Below are 24,244 nucleotides of genomic sequence, written 5' to 3'. Positions count from 1 at the left end.
ACAGAGACCCATAGACTCACACAGAGACCCATAGACTCGCACAGAGACCCATATACTCACACAGAGACCCATAGACTCGAACAGAAACGTAGACTCGATGTATACACACTGGGAATGCTTCTCTGTTCATGCCATCTACATCACAGCGTGATGTTGACCTTCTTTCGCACCGCACGTAACCAACCGCGCTAATTGCAGGTGCGGGGGAAGGACAACAAACTAAACACAACAAGCAGTTCTAAATAAATGAGTTTTCAATATAGACGATGATTTAACAAGTGCGTAGCTCCAGTGGCTTCCTAATATCGGAAGGAAGAGCGTTCCAGACGGCCGCAGAAGCGCATCTGAAAGCGCCGCGCGATGCGGTGAGACACCGTCTCTGTGCGATGGCCAGCAGCCAAAAGTGGACTGATCGCCGTCTGTTTCCGTCGGTACGGGATAGATCGTTGTCCCCCTCGCGCAAGGCGTGGGGATTTCTCCGTGTGCCTCGGTTTTATCTTCCCACGTAAATAACAACAACAACAATAAAGTCATCATTCATCGGCCGAACACTTTCGCCGATAAGACATCATCGGTCGGCGTGTGAGGGCCGCCACGCGTTTGAAACCATTGTGGGTTTGACAGCAGCACGGCGATGATGATGGGGCTGGTGTTGTCACTCTTTGCGTGTTGTCGGTCGGTGGCCCGCATGCCAGGGGCCGCATTAAAGGCCACCAGGGGGCCGCCAGTGACCCGCCAGCCTTGCTGTGAAGTGAAAATTCGGTCACAGTTCCTATGATCACTGTTTCATTGCTTTTATGGCTTTATTTTGGTGATTTTTGAAAAGTTTTTCGGTTTGGCCATGTTTGTTTGTTGTAGTACAGAGTTAGACTGATGGCCTTAATCTAAGTTGTCTTGTGGTTGTTGTTGTTGTTTGACTTGCATCCCACTGGGATTTTTTGCACACAGTGTTGGTGTACGGTGCTTTTTCTGCAATATTTTGCTGTCTTTTCTTGGATTTTCTGTTTGCACTTAGTCACTTTAAGATGTTTTCTTGTTCATGTTTTTGTTTTTTTGTTTGTTGCGGTTGCACCCGATTCAAGAGCCGAATGGCTCACAGGGCAAAACCTAATAAATGAAACTTGAATGAAACTTGAAACTTGAAACACGGGCTTGAAGTAAAAAGCCAAAGGTAGCGGCAGGACCCCCCTGAACAAGAGGCTTCCTAAATGCCAACGTTGGCGCAAACGTCGCGGCAGCGTTCGGCCAACGTTACCCGAACCTTGGCGCAACATTGGCCCAACGTTGCCATGGTCACAGAGAAATTCGAAATCCCAACACAAACCCACATTGACAAATTCATTCGCCCAACTTTCATTTTTATTCACAAAATGCCCAACCGACCGACCGACCGACCGAAAGTATATATGTGCATATATATTCAGTTGCATAGTTTATTGTCCTGTGCATAGTTAACGCTTTCCTTCTGACTCTGTGTAACCCTCCACAATCGCAAGGTTGCAAGTTCGAGTCTTGGTTAGGGGGTTTGACTCAACCCATAATCCCTCACCCCGGAGGTCGGTAAAATGAACACCACTCTGTGGATGATGATGGTGGTGGGGGATCAACTGGTTGTCTGCTAGAGAGACTTGTCCCACCCGCCGCCATAGGAATGTGGAATTTCCACCACCGACTGAGGGAGGGCTGCAAACGCGTGATGAGCCATGGCCTTAATGCTAATCACTTAGGGCTGAATATAACGAATATATTGTACAACTCTATATTTGGTTGGCATGGTTATCCGTGTACGGATAAGGACATGCGGATGGTGAGAAGCGTTCACGTGATGTGTGTTGCGGCGGTGACGACACCAAGACTGCCATCATCTCTTCGAGGTCAATAAAACAGGTACCACCTTAAATTTCGATTTAAAGCTTTCGTGACTGCAGGGATTCATCTCCTTGGTTCTTTCGGTAAAGTCACGTAGAAGGGAAATAATAAATAATGGAAATAAAACATAATAAAATAATTCTCACGACGTTTCGGCCACAACGCAAGCAGCCGTTCTCGGGTGCAGAACAGGTCTGTCGGAAAGACAGCGTCTGAATGAGACGCTGTCTTTCCGACAGAATGAGACGCTGTCTTTCCGACAGACCTGTTCTTCACCCGAGGACGGCTGCTTGCGTTGTCGCCGAAACGTCGTGAGAATTATTTTATTATGTTTTATTTCTATCATTTTATTATTTCCCTTCTACGTGACTTTACCGAAAGAACCAAGAAGAGGTACCACCTTGTGGGAAAGCCACGGCCAAGGGTGGTCATCCCCATGGATGGACTGACCACTGCCATGGGAATGTAGAATGTCCACCACCGTCGCACCGTTGGCATTGCGGATTAGTGCAGTTACAGCGTGGAACAAGTGACTGTTATCACGTGAAACACGTGCCATTATAGCGTGGAACGCGCGCCGTTCGAACAGCTTTCTGTGCGGTTGAGCGGTACGGCGATAAAGCACGCGGAGTGAACGGCAGTTCAACGCTGGCGCGAGCGTACCCTCATCTCGGTATCTCTGTCGCCTCCATGGGATGACCGCAGTTCACATGCTGTCGTGAACAACGTGATTGAGAAACAGCAGCAGTTCCTCGCTTAACACCCGGCGGCACTTTTCAGGGACTCGTCTAGCGGCGATAATCGAGGAATTTCTGCCGTCCTCCCTCCCCCCAAAAAATTCCGCTGGGCTGGCTTGCGACGTGGGGGTGGTGGCGGTGACCAGGGCAGGACAGATTAGCCATGTGGGTTTGGGTGACCTTTTTGAGTCCCCAGTGAAGCTGGGCCCTCTTGAAAACGAGGCTTTCCTGGATAAACTACTAAAACTATACAAACAAAACCTATTATTTGATTTTACCAGGTATGCCCCACTGAGCCATGTAACTCTTTCAGAAGCTACCCGGCCATCACGAATAAAAAATAGCTCAGCGTTGTGGCTTATCGTCATTGTTGTTGGACATTTATAGCGGCCAAACGCTCTAAACGCGTGATGTCGATTCTAAACGTGGAGAGAAAAACCCGGAGAAAAATCTACGCGACCACGGGGAGAGAAAGAGAGACATGCAGACTCCAAATATACAGCAGGCATAACGGTCGGGATCGAACCCCACGACCTCCTGCATACCAGGCGAGGTAGTTAACATCTCCTAGCCACCGTGGCGCCCCAAGTGCTATTGTCGTTTGAGTAATAAACAGCCGTATATACATATTTAAATACATCAAATAATCGCTCACCCGTACCTATCCCTTAAACATATTTCCGTTAATATTTTGACTGCCCCTTTGCGTGTAGACACACGTACTTTAAATCCGTGTGTGCGGCAGCACTTGTACATGAACTTGTGAACATTGTCAAGACTATTTTCGTGCTCACAATTTAAATACTGGGGAGAGGTGCTGGCCGCAACTCTGCCCCTCGTGTGCCGTGCCGGCCTTCACAGGTGCTCGCCAACAGCGCTTGCCCCAACAGTCTCTGTTAAGGCTACACGTGGGAATCCTCTGTTTTGTACATAAATATAACACAATAATAATTATCGTCATCATTACACAATAACGCATTAACATTCACACAGCCTGTATCCCTGAGCCTTTGACAATTACATGACGTTACAAATGCGGGGCAGGACATTCCTGGTGATAGTAATTGTAACAGATCGGGCGTCGATTAACATGACTACGTTTGAAATGCAAATGTTTGCGAAGGCCACCATTTCAACAAGACTTGGACAACGCCACTTGACGACATCGTTGCTACCACGTGCACACTCCATCGCGTGCCGAATGATATAATATCGTGCATTTGTGTAAATAGGTCCTGCCCCCCCCCCCCACCTCTAGGTCGACTCGACCTCAAATGAGTACCTGGTGCGGCGTGTAAACATCACCGCTGGGGAGACAAAGGCGGCCCGGCGTGGTGCTGGCCACCGTACCCCCCCCGCCCCTCGTGTGCGGTGCCGGCCTTCGTAGGCGCAGCTAGCAGCACTTGCCCCAACAGTCTGTCAAGGCTACACGGGGGATCTTTGTCTTCGTCTTGACCTGCATGATAAATAAGTGACCCGATTCCACGTTCCCTCAATTGTCAAGGAGAGGGACGAGCTTAGCCGGACGTTGATTGGCGACGTTTCGTTTCTCACCCCCCCCCCCCTCACCTCTCCTCACTTCTCACCTGCCTCTCCTCTACTGCATCGCCTCACCAGGCCTTCCTCACCACCTCTCACACTCAACTGCCCCCACCTCTCCTCACCGCCCTACATATTTACCTATCTCCTCACCTCACCTGTTGTCTCATTTTGGGCCACTCTCAACCCGACCCTCAACTCACTGGCCTCACCTCACCTCCCAGCATCTCACCCATCTCTCATCAATTCCATCATCGTCCTCACGCGGGCGAGGGGTGAGCTTTTGTTTCTTCTCTCGTAAAAATTAGGAGACTCTGGGAGCCTCAGTTCCTCGCCTGATCCGTGCCCACTCCACCACTTTCCTCGTCACATTCTCATCTCCCCTCACCCATCCCCACCCACTCTATCACACGCCGTGTGAGACAAGCCTAACCTCCCTTCCCCCCTCGACTAACTCACCTCCACTCACCTCTACCCCCCACTCACCACTCACCCAGCCTCACAGGGGTGAGGTGTGAGCCTTCCACTAGGCCTCGGTAAGGTAAGGTAAAAGGTAAAATGTCAAAAGCAACGATTCTACTTTTACCCTCCATACAAATTACCCGATTACAGGGTAATTACTGGGGTACTACTACACATGAACAAGGTTTGTAACAGGTCAATGCTAGGCAGAGCGCTTTACTCATCTATAGAATACTCTCGATGATTCAAATTTTAAATGGAGGCCACGGACTGCGCCAACGGAGCTTTTAGCGAGCGGTAAGCAAGGTATTTACAGGGTAATACTTCCACGCTACCATTACCCTACCCTTTACCTTACCACTTGGCATGTCGACACCTTTACCCTTGACCCTTTTACCCGGTAAAAAGGGTAAATGACCTTACCTTGCCGAGGCCCACCTTCCATTCTCTCTCGCCGGGTGAGCCAAGCCTAACCTCCCTTCCCCCCCGACTAACTCACCTCCACTCACCTCTACCCCCACCCCCCACTCACCACTCCCCCAGCCTCACAGGGGTGAGGTGTGAGCCTTCCCTTCTCTCTCGCCGGGTGAGCCAAGCCTAACCTCCCTTCCCCCTCGACTAACTCACCTCCACTCACCTCTACCCCCCACTCACCACTCCCCCAGCCTCACAGGTGTGAGGTGTGAGCCTTCCCTTCTCTCTCGCCGGGTGAGCCAAGCCTAACCTCCCTTCCCCCCCGACTAACTCACCTCCACTCACCTCTACCCCCACCCCCCACTCACCACTCCCCCAGCCTCACAGGGGTGAGGTGTGAGCCTTCCCTTCTCTCTCGCCGGGTGAGCCAAGCCTAACCTCCCTTCCCCCCTCGACTATCTCACCTCCACTCACCTCTACCCCCCACTCACCACTCCCCCAGCCTCACAGGTGTGAGGTGTGAGCCTTCCCTTCTCTCTCGCCGGGTGAGCCAAGCCTAACCTCCCTTCCCCCTCGACTAACTCACCTCCACTCACCTCTACCCCCCACTTACCACTCCCCCAGCCTCACAGGTGTGAGGTGTGAGCCTTCCCTTCTCTCTCGCCGGGTGAGCCAAGCCTAACCTCCCTTCCCCCCCGACTAACTCACCTCCACTCACCTCTACCCCCACCCCCCACTCACCACTCCCCCAGCCTCACAGGGTGTGAGCCTTCCCTTCTCTCTCGCCGGGGACTTCGGGCAGCCGCGTGCAGTTGTCGAGCGGTGGTGGCGGTGGTGGCGCGGCGCGGTGCTGTGTGTCGCGATGGTGGCGCAGGTCCACCTTGCGCTGGAAGCCGCGGCCGCAGAGGTCGCAAGTGAAGGGCTTGAAGCCCGTGTGCTTGCGCGAGTGCGTGATGAGGTTGGAGCTCTGGCTGAACGCCTTGGCGCACACCGAGCACTTGTGGGGCTTCTCGCCTGCGCACGCGCCACGCGCAAGCACAGAGGCAAAGGTCCCCCGGGTAGCCTCGGCAGACCGTTGGGGCGAGTGCTGTTTACCGAGTAGCACCTATGTGAAGGCCGGCACTGTGGTACACGATTAGGGGGTGGGCGGTCAATACCACGCCCGGCCGCCTTTGTCTCCCCGGTGGCAATGTTTTTACACACCGCACCGGGTACTCATTTGAGGCTGAGTCGACCTCGCGGAGGGCCAGGACCGGTTCAGATAATCTTCACTGGTGTACGCGCACGCACACACACACACACACGCACGGGGGTACGGGCTCGATTGAGTACGGACTTACCTGTGCGCGTGCATGTGTCTCACCTGTTCACATTCCGCGCGCACACACACACTGGTATGGGCTTCATCGGGTACGGGCTTACCTGTGTGTGTGTGTGGGGTCGGGCATGGTGCTGCTCGCCCACCCACCCCCTTGTGTGTTGTGTCGGCTTTCATAGGTGCTCGCTAGCAGCACTTGCCCCGACAGTCTGTTAAGGCTATGCGGGGGGGACATTTGTCTTTTGTATATCTCAGCTGTGTGTAAGTGTTTGTGTCACCTGTCTGTATATGAACGTGTGGGTAGGTGTGTGTGGATATCTCTCACACGTGTGTGTAGGTGTGTGTGTGTGTCTCACCCGTGTGTAGGTGTGTGTGTCTCACCTGTGTGTATGAACGTGTGTGTGTAGGTGTGTGTGCAGGTGTGTGTGTAGGTGTGTGTGCAGGTGTGTGTGTAGGTTTGTGTGTGTGTCTCACCTGTGTGTGTAGGTGTGTGTGTGTGTGTGTAGGTGTGTGTGTGTAGGTGTGTGTAGGTGTGTGTGTAGGTGTGTGTGTGTGTCTCACTCGTGTGTATGAACGTGTGTGTGTGTAGGTATGTGTGTGTAGGTGTGTGTGTAGGCGTGTATGTATGTGTGTATGAACGTGTGTGTGTGTAGGTGTGTGTCTCACCTGTGTGTATGAACGTGTGTGTGTGTAGGTGTGTGTCTCACCTGTGTGAATGAACGTGTATATGAGTGTGTATGAGTGTGTGTGTGTGTAGGTGTGTGTGTGTAGGTGTGTGTGTGTGTGTGTCTCACCTGTGTGTATGAACGTGTGCTTCTTCATGTCGGACTTCTGGTGGAAGCGCTTGCCGCAGTAGGCGCAGGGGTAGGGCCTCGTGTCCGAGTGGATGAGCAGGTGGGTGGACAGCGTGGACGAGCGCTTGAACGTCTTCCCGCAGATGCCACAATCGAAGCTCCGCTCCTGCAGCCGTGGAGGAGGCAAAGACAAAGATTCCTCCCCGACCGTGTTGCCTTAACAGACTGTTGGGGCAAGTGCTGATGAAGCAATGGGGCGGGTGGCCAACTCCACGTCCGGCCGCTACATGGTAGTGCACCGTTACATGGTAGTGCACCGCTACCTGGTAGTGCACCGCTACCTGGTAGTGCACCGCTACATGGTAGTACACCACTACCTGGCAATGCACCGTTACCTGGTAGTGCACCGCGCGGTGTTGCTCCAGGCTGACCGCGTGGCCAAAGCTTTTGGCGCAGACCTCGCAGGCGAACGGCCGCGAGCCGCTGTGTAGCCGCCGCACGTGCACCTCGAGGCCGTGTGGGGTGGAGAACACCTGGGGGGTGGGGGGGGTGGGGGTGCAGAGGAACACCACCAGGGGTGAAGGCATACCTTCGTCATCCCCGCAGAGACGGAGTCTCCACGCTCGCTTGACGGCGGCGTCACCCTTGCGGGGGACGTTGTTCTCGAGGGTGCCCCGGTTGCGATGGCTATCGTTCACTCACGCACGCGCAGCAGTGGCGAGATGTTGACCACCTCGTCTGGTATGCAGGAGGTCGTGGGTTCGTTGAACCTCCCAGAAATGTGAGCCACTTAACTTTGAATGTCTTCGCGAGACAACCTGTGCTCGGCCCTGGGCCCGAGCAGGGGGTCAGCGGCAAGGTTTTTAAACGAGGCATCGGTTGCGTGCGGCGCTACCTGGTAGTGCGCGCCCAATGGCCAAAGATCTGCAGATCCAGAATTGGAATCCTGAGCTACCACTAAACCTGATGGACGTCATCCTCGAACCGTCAAGGGACTGCCGATGACGTATGTCGTTCAACTTCTTTCGCGCCGCACGTAGCCAACCGTGCAAATCGTAGGTGCTGGCAGGTCTTGCCTTCGCCTACGCACGCCCTGACTTGTTCACTGCACGTCAGCGGCTATCCGTTGGCACCCACCTTATGGCACTTCAGGCACTTGTAGACGCAGTTCTCCGGATGGGCGCGAGCCTGGAGCAAGTTCTGCACCGACGCCGCGGTGGCAGCCACGGCGGCAGCGTGGAGGCCGCCCCCAAAGGGGCCCTGGACAACGTTCAGCCCCGGGGAGGGGCGGACGAGAAAGTCTGGGACCCCGTGCGGGGGTCCCACGTGAGCCCCCCTGGGCGACCAGGGTACCCCGACTGGCACCAGGGGTAGAGTGAGACCGGTGTAGCGGAGAGGGTCTTCGCACGGCATGGTGAGCCTTGCGTCTTCTGTTGAACATAGCCAGAAGAGGAGGAGAAGGATGGAGAGATGCATGGAGAGGTGGATGGAGATGAGATGGATGGAGAGATGGATGGAGATTGTGTTAGGATGTGTGCACCACATCTGGCCCGAGGACAGACCCCTGTTGTACGCCGCCTCGGCATAGCATAGGCGATGACCGATCGTCGTCCAGCTTGACGAACTTTGATCGACTATAACGATGATCACGACGACAACAACGAAGGCGACGATGCGCATTTCCATACCCGGCCCTGGCCCTTTCCACGTGGTGTCTCCATGACCATGATCCCGGCCCAGGATCGCCCATGTCTCTCCCGGGCGGTGCACAGTGGGGTCCGGGACCCCCGATTCGAGGTCCCGTTTTGGAGATTTGGAGGGGAACGGAGTCTCCGGAGATGGAGGGACCCCGGGGTCCAGGAAGGGGTCCCGTTTGCTTTCCTCCGGCGATCCCTCTTGGTTCCCCTTGCTGGCTGCACACGCTGACATCGTAAACGTCAATAGCGAGCAGGGTCAATGTCAATGAGTCAAGGAAGGACCCAGTGCGATTAATTATGTTTCACTGAGATGGATGATGAACCGTTGAGATGGATGATGAACCATTGAGATTGATGATGAACCATTGAGATTGATGATGAGCCGTTGAGATTGTTGATGAACCGTTGAGATTGATGATGAGCCGTTGAGATTGATGATGAACCGCTGAGATGGATGATGAACCGTTGAGATTGATGATGAACCGTTGAGATTGATGATGAACCGTTGAGATTGATGATGAACCGTTGAGATTGATGATGAACCGTTGAGATTGATGATGAGCCGTTGAGATTGTTGATGAATCGTTGAGATTGATGATGAGCCGTTGAGATTGATGATGAACCATTGAGATTGATGATGAACTGTTGAGATTGATGATGAAGCATTGAGATTGATGATGAACCGTTGAGATTGTTGATGAACTGTTGAGATTGATGATGGACCGTTGAGATTGATTATGAGCCGTTGAGATTGATGATGAACCGTTGAGATTGATGATGAACCGTTGAGATGGATGATGAACCGTTGAGATTGATGATGAACCATTGAGATTGATGATGAACCATTGAGATTGATGATGAACCGTTGAGATGGATGATAAACCGTTGAGATTGATGACGAACCGTTGAGAATGATGATGAATCGTTGAGATTGTTGATGAACCATTGAGATTGATGATGAGCCATTGAGATTGATGATGAACCATTGAGATTGATGATGCGCCGTTGAGATTGATGATGAACCGTTGAGATTGATGATGAACCGTTGAGATGGATGATGAACCGTTGAGATTGATGATGAACCGTTGAGATTGATGATGAACCGTTGAGATTGATGATGAACCGTTGAGATTTATGATGAACCGTTGAGATTGATGATGAACCGTTGAGATTGATGATGAGTCGTTGAGATTGATGATAAACCGTTGAGATTTATGATGAGCCGTTGAGATTGATGATGAACCGTTGAGATTTATGATGAGCCGTTGAGATTGATGATGAGCCGTTGAGATTGATGATGAACCGTTGAGATTGATGATGAACCGTTGAGATGGATGATGAGCCGTTGAGATTGATGACGAACCGTTGAGATTGATGATGAACTGTTGAGATTTATGATGAGCCGTTGAGATTGATGATGAACCGTTGAGATGTATGATGAGCCGTTGAGATTGATGATGAACCGTTGAGATTGATGATGAACCGTTGAGATGGATGATGAGCCGTTGAGATTGATGATGAACCGTTGAGATTGATGATGAACCGTTGAGATGGATGATGAGCCGTTGAGATTAATGATGCGCCGTTGAGATTGATGATGAACCGTTGAGATGGATGATGAGCCGTTGAGATTGATGATGAACCGTTGAGATTGATGATGAACCGTTGAGATGGATGATGAACCGTTGAGATTGATGATGAACCGTTGAGATTGATAATGAACCGTTGAAATTGATGATGAACCGTTGAGATGGATGATGAACCATTGAGATGGATGACGAACCATTGAGATTGATGATGAACCGTTGAGATTGATGATGAACCGTTGAAATTGATGATGAACCGTTGAGATGGATGATGAACCGTTGAGATGGATGACGAACCATTGAGATTGATGATGAACCGTTGAGATTGATGATGAACCGTTGAGATTAATGATGAACCATTGAGATGGATGATGAACCATTGAGATTGTTGAGGAACCATTGAGATGGATGATGAACCGTTGAGATTGATGACGGACCGATTGAGATGGTTGATGGACCATTTCTATTTATGATTGACCACTGAGATGGATGATGGACCATTTAGTTTTATGATGGACGATTGAGGTTAATGATGGGCCGTTGAGATTAATAATGGACCGTTGAGATTGATGCCATTGAGAAATGTTAACATCAACCAGTAGTCCGCACGCGCTTTGGACGTGTTGGTCCATCCCCCCTTCCCTCGCTTCCCTCCCATAACCCCAACTCCCCCCCCCCTTTTTTTGCTGGCGTAACATCACCATCGCGCATTTGCCCATGGGCCAGGGGCCAGTCAGACAGCCATGAAACCGACCAGCAATGATCTGTTCCCCCCTTTCTCAGAGAGTGCGATGAGTTCAGTTATACTTTTGATTTAGTAATAGGTTTTTACCCTTTTATCTGGTCCATTGGTGTTGGACCAATGGAGACTAGGCTCTAAGAAAAGCTGTCTCGGGTGAGGACCAATCAACTCCAAGGACAGTGCATATCATTATCATCATCAGAGTTGTTTCTTTTTGTTTGCATTTTGACTGCTTGTGTTGTGGTTATTGCAAACATGATCCCTTGTATAAAGGTGTCAGTTTTTGTACCAGATAAAAGGGTAAAAACGTATTACTATATTTTGATACGGGTAAAGGAGGTCTCATAGTATACTTTTGATTATTGAAGGATTTGCCTGGTACTCAGTAACTAATATTCGTGTAACTACTCATATGCCTCAGTGAACAACATCAACAACAACAAAAACTGGTCATCAGTAATATATTTTGTAATGTAACTCTCCCCATGATTCCACTGTGTGGACAAGTGCAGTTTCCGTGTGCTATGAAAAAGGGCCATTGCCTGAAACGTCGCTTATATAGATTGTCGTGTTTATTGTAAGGCCACAGTGTTAATGACGAGTGTTTTCAGTTGTTAATTGTGTTTTGCAGCACTGCCAGCGGTAGCAGCAGCATCACTGACATAATTTAACTTTTGCGAGAATTAAAACATTAGAATTATTAACGTCCTTCCCTTGGGTTGCTTTTTGTCTTTAAGTCGGTGTGTTGTGAAACGCTAAGAAAAAGTGACATTTGTGTGGTTCTTAAACCGTGAAACGTCATGGCTATTTGAATGTTCTATCTCGCTGTATATGTGTGTGTGTGTAAAACAAAGGGCCTTGGGTCTCTGTTGTTTTTGTCCGGTAATTGTGCAAGGGCCGGCCAGGCGAATCTCTGAGTTGATTCAACTTTGGAGAGCCAAAGATTGGCCTCTTGTGAAACTCGTTCCCAATCATTGCGCAAAAAAAATGTGAGTCATGTCTTCCAACTGCCTTCGTCTGGACTCGCTAGCCAAGGGTACGTGCAGTGTGTGATAACACAGACAAAGATCCCCCGTGTAGCCTTAACAGACTGCTGAGGCAAGTGCTGTTAGCGAGCACCCATGAAGGACGGCACGGCACACGAGGGGGGTGGGTGGCCAGCAACCACGCCCGGCCGCCTTTGTCTCCCCAATGGCGATGTTTACGCACCGCACCAGGCACTCATTTGAGGCTGAGTCGACCTAGGGGAGGCCCAGGATCGGTTCATATAATCGTCACCGGTGTTGGCCGTGAGCACGAATCGAACTCGGGTCGCCGGGTTCGTAGCGCAGTGCGCTAACCGCTACATACAAACAGACGCAACCACCTTCGTGAAACGTACACGCACACACAAGTCCCATGCAAATTTGCATGTGCCCCAGCCTGCTATCCGTTTCCCCTGGTCGTTCCCCATGCCCACGTTGTATTTTCTGTGCCAGTTGTAACCGGGGTCGATGATCCACGACCGTGCCATTCACGAAACTTAACATCGCAACGGTTGTTTGTTGGATTGATGTTTGTTCGTAATTTGTTTGTTGTTCTTCTTGGTTCTTTCGGTAAAGTCACATACCAAGAAGATGAATCCCTGCAGTCACGAAAGCTTTAAATCGAAATTTGTTTGTTGTTATTGTTGTTGTTCTCGCTGCTGCTGTAACCATGTTTTCGGTGGCGTAAGCCAGGTCCTCGTCAAAGAATTTGCCCAATCGGTGTTTTACCCGCGTGCCAAATTACGCCGAGCCAAACACCAACCTTCGGGGACGGAGAGATGTCTCTGGTCACGCGGCGTTTACCGCTTAGCCCGTCCCTGGCCACTCTCTCTCTTCACCGACTTCCTAAAGCAATGGTTCTCCTTACCCTGGGGTGTACGCTTCACCGCCTTGGGCTGCGTGATGCCCCTTTCTCGGCGTGCGAGACATGGTCAGATTTTTCTTTACATACACAAATTAGACACGCGCACGTAAGTACAGCTTGCTTTGTTGAAACCCCGATGTATTTATGAACATTGTAATTTTTTCCCCTACGACTGAGAATCAAGGGGTGCAAGGCTGCAGTAAAGGGTTAAGAACCACTGGTCTAGAGAGTTCACAGTGCCCGTTTGAAGGTCCTCCTTCTGACCTACAAGGCGCTCAACAAACCAACTTCATCGTGCACATTTACCAACCCCCCCACCACACCACACCCCGTGTGCGTGTGCGGTCATCCCAAAAGGCTTCGTCATTCGATGGCCCGACACGGCTACTCCGGACGGTTGCGTGACCTTCCCACCCAGTTGCCCAGACGTGGGTCAAACTCCGTGCCCGGCTTTGTCCGTGATTCGAAGACAGCGGTGGAGTGGATTGAACCTCCCCGCCGTCTCAACACGAGTTCGTTCGTCTTCTTGGTTCTTTCGGTAAAGTCACGTAGAAGGGAAATAATAAAATAATAAAAATAAAACATAATGTGGCCGAAACGTCGTGACAATTATTTTATTATTATTATTATTTTATTATTTCCCTTCTACGTGACTTTACCGAAATAACCAAGAAGATGAATCCCTGCAGTCACGAAAGCTTTAAATCGAAATTTAACGAGTTCGTTCTCTCTCTTGCTTTCACTTCTCCTGGTGACTTGGCTTTTCTCTCTCTCGTTCCGTCTGTTGTGTCCTTCCTCCCATAGCCAGGCCAGTGATAGTATAAACTAAATTGAACTATGTAGCTCATTTCCAGAAGCAACTTTGGCCACAACTGATAGCTAACTCAACGAAGTTGCCTTGTGATGTGGAAATGTTGTATAGCAGCCAAATACTCTAAAGGCGTGATGTTGATAAAAAAAAAAATAGAAATGTGGAGGGAAAAAATTGGGAGGACCCGGAGAAAAATCCATGCGACCATGTCGAGAAAGACGAGCAAACTCAAAATATACAGCAGACGTCAGGGTTGGAGTCGAACCCACGTCCTTGAGCAATGAGTAGAAAGCTGCCGTATGAATTTAATTGATTAATTATCGCCCATGGTCACCGTCACCACCCCCATCTCACGACCCAGCGATTTCACGATTCACACGGCACCTGCACATCGAGTGATTTCAAAGCTCCATCTCCTCTGTGGGTGACCTCTCTCTCTGTCTGGGATGCGTTTCATCCCTTGACCATCCACTCATCGACTCTGTACTGTATGTTGAACTTATTTCACACCGTACGTAGCCAACCGTGCTAATCGGAGGACAACAAACTCTGTCTCTCTGCCCTCTCTATTTATGGGCTCTTGCCCGAAACGTCATCCATTCTATATGATTTTTTTCCTTTTAAGGCCAGGATGTTATCGTCGAATATGCCGAGTGTTTCCACTACCCTGTACAAGTATTCACGTGCACGTAAGAAGCTGGATGACTTCATCGCCAAGTGTGCTGATTTTCACCAGCACAGCAGCAAGCGATATTCTTTTCTACTCGACTTTTTGCCCGTCCAAGGACGGGTGGATATGGCAGTAAGTCTGAAACTTGCGAGCGAAAATCAGACCGCGACGTGATATATTCACTGCATCAATTCGTGTGCAATTTATAAGGGCGCGGTGACACATACCTATTTCATGTAGAGGTTATAATGCCTTGTTCATCACGACGTCCTTTTTACTTCGATGTCTCAACAGCGTTACGTGGATCACGTGACGTGAGGGTTCTGCCTTTGTAGTGAGGGCTGTGAGTTGACGCCGAGGAGGAGGGAGGAGGGGCCTCGCCCCCCCCCCCATGTGGAGTGACGTCACCCGCTAATAATTATTAATGAAGGTTGGGTGTCCATTTGGAGGACGTCACCTGTTCATGATTATTAATGAGGGGGGGGGGTGCTGCATGTGGAGTGACGTCACCTGCTCATGATTATTAATGAGGGGGGCTGGCCGATGTGGAGTGACGTCACCCGCTCATGATTATTAATGAGGGAAAGGTGCTGCATGTGGAGTGACGTCACCCGCTCATGATTATTAATGAGGGAAAGGTGCTGCATGTGGAGTGACGTCACCCGCTCATGATTATTAATGAGGGAAAGGTGCTGCATGTGGAGTGACGTCACCCGCTCATGATTATTAATGAGGGAAAGGTGCTGCATGTGGAGTGACGTCACCCGCTCATGATTATTAATGAGGGGGGCTGGCCGACGTGGAGTGACGTCACGCGCGGGACACACAGACATTCTTGGCTCATTATAGTCGTAAATGATTTTTGATTGCTGAGTCTATTTAATTAAGTAGAACGTGTTGTCTATAATAATTTAAAGTTGCGCATTTTGATGTGACGTCACATTTCTCAAACCCCCCCTCCCCTCGTCACACATCGTCACAAATGTCTGACCCCGCCCCCCAGGTGCGTGACGTCATTTATGGACGGCCCCTCTCTAGAACATCGTTAGAATCTACAGCAGCGACAATATTTCGTTGTCTGTGCGCCTGCCTGCTTAGGTGTGATCTCAGCACGCGCGCTCACACAAAGCGCGCGTGCGTGTTGCGCGTGGATCTTCGGGGAGCGGTGGCGCAGCGGTTGGCAACGCCGCCGCCGCCGCTACGGACCAGCAAACCGCCGCAAGTTCGATTCCAGGCCACGGCCAACATCATCGGCGGTTAACGCTGCACGCGGACTCGTCCTGGGCCTCCAATGAGGTGGCCTCAACCTGCAATGCGGCTTTAAGTGTCAGCATTGGGGAGGCAAAGGCGGTCGTCTGTGGTGTTGGCCCCACCACCCAGTCGCGCTGGCCGTACCGGCCTTAATAGGTGCTCGCTCATGGAAGCTTCCCCTAGCAATTCTAGATTTGAAGCTTTCGTGACTGCAAGGATTCATATTCTTAGGTTTTTTCGGTAAAGTCACGTAGGTAAAAAATTTAAATTAATAAAAGTAAAAAGCTTTTATTTTATTTTACTTTTATTAATTTTAATTTTTAAAATCACGTAGGTAAAAAAAATAAATTAATAAAAGTAAAAAGATTTTATTTTATTTTACTTTTATTAATTTTAATTTTTAACCTACGTGACTTTACCGAAAAAACCTAAAAATACTTCCCCTAGCAGCCTAAAGTCACGTAGGTAAAAAAATAATAATTAATAAAAGTAAAAAGATTTTATTTTATTTTACTTTTATTAATTTAAATTTTTTACCTACGTGACTTTACCGAAAAAACCTACAAATACTTCCCCTAGCAGCCTACCCAAGGGCTACACGGTGAATAGCTGCAACACACGGGTTTGTGTGCACGGGCGAATTGTTTGGAGCGGTAGCGCAGCGCTATGAACACGGCCCCACCCGAGTTCGATTCCCGCTCGCGGCGATTATCTGAGCCGGTCCTGGGCCTCCCCCTAGGTCGACTCGGCCTCAAAATGGGTGACCTGGAGCGGTGCGTAAACATCGTCACTGGGGAGACGTGGTGCTGGCCACCCACCCCCTTGTGCACCATACCTGCCTTCATAGGGACTACTCCCTTTGCCCCAACAGTCTGTTTTAAGGCGATATCAGGGGATATTTGTCTTTGTATGAATGAATGTTGCGTGTGGATGTATGACACTTGCACTCTGCACGTGCTAACACGAGTAAGCGGGGACATGCCTAGCAATTGAACGCATGCCTCGCAATTTGAGATGCGAAATTCCTCGGGAGGTTATACTCCTCAGACGTTTGTCCCATTCCATGAACGAGTGCTTGGCTCCACGTGGAAGAACATTATTTTAAAGACCACCACGCGTGCGAGGCGGACAACGCTCAGAGATCCACACAGACCGATCCAATGCACAGGCTGAATCAAGTGAGTTTAACACGTGGTAGGCTTTGGCGACCAAAGTTATCCACAATTAAATGGTTTAAACAGGTGGACTGCTCCACAAATCTGGCTGTCGCCTGATGAAGCTAGTTGTAGTAACTGGCGAAACGTCGTACTCAGATTGTAAATGGTGTGGCTTGGCTCTCCAACACACAACCGGTGTGCTGTACTAGTGACGAATTGGCCACGTTCTGTTTACGTGACAAACCTTGCTAGTTGGCTGTGTCGGGTGGTGGCGGGTTTTAACGACACAACATTTATATATTTACGCGATCTAACCCGAAAAAATCTAAATTATGGATGATATTGGTCGCGAAAGCCGGCGTGTTAAATAAAGGGTTGGGGGGTTGTTTTATTTGTTTTGGGTGAATAGGAATGCGTCGTTGTATCCCGCCACCACCCGACACAGCCAATTGTTCAGGTTTGTCACGGAAACAAAACGTGCCAAAATCGTTACTGCGTCAGCACTAACCGGTTCAGCACTAACCGGTTGTGTGTTGGAGAGTAAACCCGCCACGTTTGCAACACACAAGCGGTGTGCGGAGGTCGTCACTAATTGGCACGTTTTATTTACGTGACGAGCCTTACGAATTGGCCGTGTCGGGTGGTGGCGGGTTTAACGACACATTTATATATTAAAACGATCTAATACAAAAAAAAACACCTCCTATGGCTTGGTGTGAACCATAAGGGTGGTCCGACATCAGTGCAGGCATCGCTTGCCACTGATGTTATCCGTGTACCGGTACCAAACTCAGGACACCAGTTTTGATGGCTCAGTTTTGGTGCCACAGTTTTGGAGGCACAGTGTGCCAACCAATGCGCCACCGCTCCCCGCCCCATGTGTACGTTCAACATACGTTTGTGCGTGCCGCACGTATATTGTATGTGTGCACGTGTTCCCAGAGTGTTATACGTAATTGGTTTGTCATTCACGTCAACGCTGGTTTTCCTGATAATCCGATAACTTTGACCGCTTTCTGCTGGCATCAGCGTCACACTCCACTGCGGGCGAATTACTCGGTTCACATGGGTTTCAGGTAACGCCTCCTGCAAATCGGAGTTATTTTGTTGTTTCTCCATCCTCTGTGAGCGCCTCTTGCTTCGTTTCGGAAGGCAATGCAACAAAGACAAAGGTCCCCCGTATAGCCTTTGTACAGGACAACAATGTGTCTGCGTGAGGCAATGTAAATATGTATGTTGAACTTCTTTCGCACCGTACGTAGCCAACCGTGCTAATCGAACAACAAACTAAACAGCGGTGGCGCAGTGATTAGCGCACTGTGCTCCGAAACATTATTTTAAACTGCCACGCCTGGAGACCGATTCTACAAGTTAAGTGTGATGAACCATTAACACCACGGGTGCAATATTTTTTGACAAAGATCCCCCATATAGCCTGAACAGACTTGTTGGGGCAAGTGCTGTTAGCGAGTAGCACCTATGAAGGCCGACACGGCGCACGAGAAGGTGGGTGGCCAGCACCACGCCCGGCCGCCTTTGTCTCCCCAGTGGCGATGTCAACACACCGCACCAAGTACTCATTTGAGGCCGAGTCGACCTAGGGGAGGCGCAGGACCGGTTCAGATAATCGTCACCGGTGTTGGCCGTGAGCGAGAATCGAATTCGCGTCGACCGGGTTCATAGCGCAGTGCGCCAACCGCTGCCCCACCGCTCCCCATACAATGTAAACACAACAACAACACAATCAAACATTCCTACATTGAAACGTGTGTGGGGGGGGGCAAAATTCAAGGAGTGTCGGATGGATCTCGACTGTTGGTCACCACCCCTCGTAGCGAGCGACGTGCCCTGTGCCCCAAACCCCACTCACTCGCCTTGCTTAACAATCGACAACATGCATTATCATGCGTTTGTTCTCTCGTCCTCGTGTTCCGCTTTCGCTCCGACACAACGTCGGTGGGTCCCCGTCGACCAATAAGAGTCGCGGTTTTACGCCGCCGTTTATTTATCTCGAAGGTCAACTCTGTGGCCCGCTTTTATTGAACTTATTCCATCGTTTTTCCAGGATTCACTTCCACGCGGCCGTTCTTCTATAATCTGTCGGCATCGACAAAAATCCGTTCGGAGGACGCAAAACAAACGACACTTAAAAAATCCCCTCGCCTATTTATGGCCACGCGATTTGAGTGTGTGTATCATGCCTACACGTGTGCGTAGGCATGTACATGTACATGCGTGTCCGTCTGTATGTCTCAACAGACTTTAACAGACTGTTGGGGCAAGTGCTGTTAGCGAGCACCTATGAAGGCCGGCACGGCACACGAGGAGGTGGGTGGCCAGCAACCACGCCCGGCCGCCTTTGTCTCCCTGGCGGAGATGCTTTTACACACCGTATCAGGTACTCACTTGAGGCTGAGTCGACCTAGGGGAGGACCAGGACCGGTTCAGATAATCGCCGCTGGTGTTGGCCGTGAATCGAACTCGGCTCACGCGGTTCGTAGCGCAGCGCGCTAACCGCTTACCCCACCGCTCCCCCGTTGTTTGTGTACGCACGTACGCCTGGGTGTACATGCGTGTGGTGTGTGTGTGGTGTGTGCTGTGTGTGTGTGTGGAGGGGAGCGGTAGTGCAGTGGTGAGTGCCACCGCGCCACGAACCCCGGCGAGACGGAGTTTCAAGTTCCATGTATCAGGTGTGCAGCCTTGTGAGCCATGCGGCTCTTGAGTCGGGTGCAACCGCAACAAACAAAATGTGAACAGAGAACATCGTAACGCGACGACGCGCATCAGAAACATCCTGGATAAACCAGCAAATCGTGAGCAATAGAATCATCGGCGAATATTTCAAAAACGGCACTGAGTCGGCTCAGCCTTAAATGACCGTAGCTACTTGATGCGGTGTGTACAACATCGGCACTGGGGAGACAAAGGCGGCCGGGCGTGGTTTTCGGACCACACCACCCATGCCACGGTGCCGGATTTCAGAGGCGCTCGCCAACAGCACTCGCCCCAACAGTCTGTTGAGGCTAGAAGAATGGGGGGGGGGGGGCTTTGCACGTGTATTAGGTATGGTATGTATAGTTCTATGTATATATATATGTGTGTGTACGTGCGCCTGTGTATGTTTAACGAACGCGTGCACTTTTGCGAACGCGACGTCGACGCGACATGCAGCCGAGACAGGAAGAGGAACACGTGGATTAGAGAACAAAACGCGGGGTCAAGGGTCACATAGCATCGCCACTTTGCCAGCCTGGGTCAGCACGCGCCGTGTTGGTGCGTGATTGCCCCCTCCGATGAGCGCGGTTGGCTACGTAGGGTGCAAAAGAAGTTCATCATACATAGACGGCTTGGGGTGGATAGATCACGACGTGGCCTGGTCCAAGCCAATTCACTTTTCTGAAGGATGTTAAATAACGTAATGTGCGCGTGTGTGTGTGTTTCTTTTGTAACCCGCTTATGTTCGATAACACTGGTCAACACACTTTTTCTGGCATAAGGCATTCCAACGGTTTTAAGGTTATTTTGGGGTGCTGATTCCAAATCTGGCATCAGTTTTTGTCTATCACATCAGGTTTTTTGAGGTATCAAATATTGCATTTTCAATAAAAACTGCAGAAAAATATATATTAAATAAATGTAGATATCTACATAAAATTATATTATAAACACACTATCCTAAAAATACAGCACCATATTTTAACACTAAATCAGTCACTGACTCGCAACAACTTGCAAACATAAGTGACAGAGTTAATTTCGGGTAAAATCAATTAAAATGGGGTATGCCGATAGCATAAAAGTGAGATGTGATAGAGCAAATCTGAGATCAGATTTGAAATCAGCACCCTGAAATTCGTCTAAAACAGCTGCAAAAGTCCAGGCCAGAAAAAAATGTTATTTTTTTTTGTTGACCAGTGTAATCCACGTGATGTGCTGTATTCGCGCAAAAACAAATATCTGCCGTGTAGCCTACACACACATTATCGGGGCAAGTGCTGTTAGCGAGCACCTATTAAGTCCGGCATTTATATGGCGTTCTAAACGCCCGGCCGCTTTTGTCTCTCTCAAGGCGACGTTTACACACCGCACCAAGTACTCATCTGGGCGAAGTCTGCACACCGGTGCCCGGCACACGCGCGCCTAAAGGCTGAGTCGACCTAGGGGAGGCGCGTGAGCGGTTCAGACAGTCGCCAGCGATGCTAGCCGTGAGCGGGAAAAGCAAAAAAGACTCGGCCGTTCCGCAGTCGCGGTGCGCCAACGACTGCGCCACCGCTCCCCCACGCGTGCACGCGCGCCACCACCACCACAGAGACAAAGATCCCCCATATAGCCTGTCACAGACTGTTGGGACAAGTGCTTTTAGCGAGTAGCACCTGTGAAGACCGGCACGGCACACGAGGGGGTGGGTGGCCAGCACCACCCCAAACGCCTTTGTCTCCCCCAGTGGCGATGTTTTACACACCGCATCGGGTACTCATTTGAGGCCGAGTCGACCTAGGGGAGGCCCCAGGGACCCGGGTTTGAAAGATAATCTCGACCGGTGTTTGGTCGTCTCGAGCGGTGGGAATCAACTCGGGGAGGGAGAGGGGGGGGTCAACGGGGTCGTTCGGCGCAGCGTGCTACGAACCCCTCCATAAACCACCACCACCACCGCCACCACCACCACTACCACCACCACCACCACTACCACCATCACCACCACCACCGCCACCACCACCACCGCCACCACCACTACCACCACCACCGCCACCACCACCACCACCGCCACCACCACCACTACCACCACCACCACCGCCACCACCGCCACCACCACCACCGCCACCACCACCACCACAACCACCACCACCACTACCACCACCGCCACCACCGCCACCACCACCACCGCCACCACCACCACCGCCACCACCGCCACCACCACTCACTGTCGGGCGATGGAAGGTCCCCTCTGGTGACGCAGGAATCTCTGTATCGGTAGTGGTGTCCGCTTCCTTGCGCGCGTCTCCTCCGCATCTTCACCAGAAATGACCTCGGCATCTCTGACCCCCACGACCCGTCTTCCCCTCTTTCTCTCCCCTCTCTCTCTCTCTACTGCCCTCTCCTATCTGCTGCCCCCTTCTCACTGCTGCCCCTTCCCCCTATTGCCCTCTCCTCCCTACTGCTCTCTTCACCCTACCACCCTCCTCCCCTTTGTTGCCCCTCGCTCGCCGCTGCCACAGACCTCGTGCTTCTAGAAAGCTGCAGGGCCGCTCCGGTTATAGCGATTCGTTGATGATGTGTGTCAGATAATGTCCACTTCTCGCCGTTTCTTTCACGCCCTGCGCGTGAGAGAGTGGGAGGAGGGGAGGGGTAATGGGTGGGAGGGAGGGAGCGATGGTGGGGGTGGGGGGATGAAGGGGAAGGGAGTGGTGGGAGTAGTGGTGGGGAGAGCGGGTGCCGTGAGGACATCGTGAGGTTGGGGTGACGTGCTTGCATGAAAGCCCGAATCGATGGCCGCGTGGTTTGGCGAATTTTAATCGCGAATGTACGGTTTCACACTTTAAAAAGTGTAATCGGTATTATCATCATCATCAGCAGCAGCAGTAGCAATGATTGCAAACCCGTCAAATCATACGGTTTAGCCCTTATCTTGTACAGGGAAATTGAGTCATAAAAATCACATTGCTTGTGTCTATTTTGTTTGTGTGTTCTCTCCCTTGTGATGGGACTTTGTAGGATGAACGTTGAGATTTGTAAGGGGGGCACGGGGGTGACCAATACGGTCAGAATCGATCTGTAATAAGCTAGGATGCCGATAAGGGGTTGACAGGTATGTGACTGATCCACTGCTGGATGAATGCCTCGTCACCCCCCCCCCACCACCTCCACGCCGCGTCGCTTACCGGGGTTTATTTGACCATACTTCCCCACAATGGTCAGTGCGCGTTGGTCAACGGCCGCGGTCGTGGTAGCGAACTCGGGTGGCACCGGGTTTGCGAGGTACGACGCGCTAAGCGCGGCGCCACCGCTCCAAAACCGTTGCAGAAGTTAATTAATGAATCACGCTCAAAACGTTTATTTAAATCTGGAAAATGTGAACGCTTCCAATCGAGGGAACGATTTCGACCGTAGCTGGGGGTGACGGAAATTCCACGTTGCGCGTACACAGCACGCCAAACGCGTTCACTCCACTGCTGGATGAGGGGTCCAATTACTGGACCATACTTCACCGCGTTCTGTCAATGCGGGATGGAGGAGACGTGGTCGAGAGGGGGGGGAGGGGTTGAGGGGGAGCATTGACGTGGGGACTTGGGCACTGTCCGTATCCCTGCCCACCACGTTATCCCGCGTAGCATATAGCACCTGTGAATGCACGGTGTTCGCCGCTTTATCCCGGGGGGTTCGAAAATCGTTGCTCAGCTTCCGATGGATCGGGGCCGCGTTGTGGGCGATTTGGAATATTGTCCTTTGATTGCTCGTTTGCTTTACAAACTATGCGAATTCATCTCTTGTGATTATACCACACACGCATTTGCGTAGTGAGGAAAATCATTTGTGCTCCCGATTTGGGGAATTTTAACAAATATATATATAACCTAAACGGGTTTGCGATGCTCCGAAAATTAGACGTCACGGGAGATGACGACACTTTGTGATTTTTTTTCCACGTCATAGGATGACGTCACCTTTGTAAGCACGGCATTGCGATGAATAACTTGGGCCAGGGTTTTCCAAACTAAAACGAAACAATTTTTTTTATTTTAGCAGGTAAAGCTCACTGAGCTATGTAGCTGTTTATCAGAAGCGGCCTTGCTATTACAAATGACAGCTCAATGAAGTGGCGTATCATCACGTGGACATTTATTGCAGCCAAATACCCTCAAAACGCCTCATGTTGATTCTAAATGTGGAGTGGGGAAAAAACAGAGGACCCGAAGACAAATCCACGCGACCACGGAGAGAGAGACACGCAAACTCCAATTATACAGCAGCAGGCGTCAGGGACGGGATCGAACCCACGACCTCCTGTACACCAGGCGAGGTAGTCAACATCTCTCAGCCACCGTGATGATAATGAGAGACACAAACTCCAAATATACAGCAGCAGGCGTCAGGGTCGGGATCGAACCCACGACCTCCTGTATACCAGGCGACGTAGTTAACATCTCCTAGCCACCGTGATGATGATGAGAGAGTGAGAGACACGCAAACTCCAAACATACAGCAGGGGCCAGGGTCGGGATCGAACCCACGACCTCCTGTACACCAGGCGAAGTACTCAACATCTCCTAGCCACCGAAGTGCTCGCGACCCCCACTTTTACTCCTCCC

The 24,244-nt window shown here is 50.8% G+C and overlaps 1 protein-coding gene across 2 annotated transcripts; it reads right to left on the bottom strand.

The window, feature by feature from the left end:
- Nucleotides 1–1,341: 1,341 nt before the first annotated feature.
- On the bottom strand, nt 1,342–22,260 carry LOC144734054 (uncharacterized). Of its 2 annotated transcripts, none has more exons than XM_078616104.1 (6): nt 21,860–22,260; nt 8,822–9,046; nt 8,271–8,563; nt 7,529–7,666; nt 7,134–7,299; nt 1,342–6,035 (listed from the first exon to the last, which is right to left on the bottom strand). In XM_078616104.1, the coding sequence occupies exons 1-6, from the start codon at nt 21,969–21,971 to the stop codon at nt 5,776–5,778; spliced, it is 1,194 nt and encodes a 397-aa protein (XP_078472230.1). In that variant the 5' UTR covers nt 21,972–22,260; the 3' UTR covers nt 1,342–5,775. The 2 variants fall into 2 exon arrangements, with proteins under 2 accessions (XP_078472230.1, XP_078472229.1); XM_078616103.1 differs by having other exon boundaries at nt 8,822–9,055; nt 21,860–22,257.
- Between the last annotated feature and the right edge of the window lie 1,984 nt (nt 22,261–24,244).

The sequence above is a fragment of the Lampetra planeri genome, chromosome 49 (assembly GCF_965212315.1).
Source record: "Lampetra planeri chromosome 49, kcLamPlan1.2.h2, whole genome shotgun sequence".
NCBI classification, from domain to species: domain Eukaryota; kingdom Metazoa; phylum Chordata; class Hyperoartia; order Petromyzontiformes; family Petromyzontidae; genus Lampetra; species Lampetra planeri.
The sequence above is the reverse complement of the archived record's forward strand: the minus strand, read 5'-3'. Positions and strand labels throughout refer to the sequence as shown.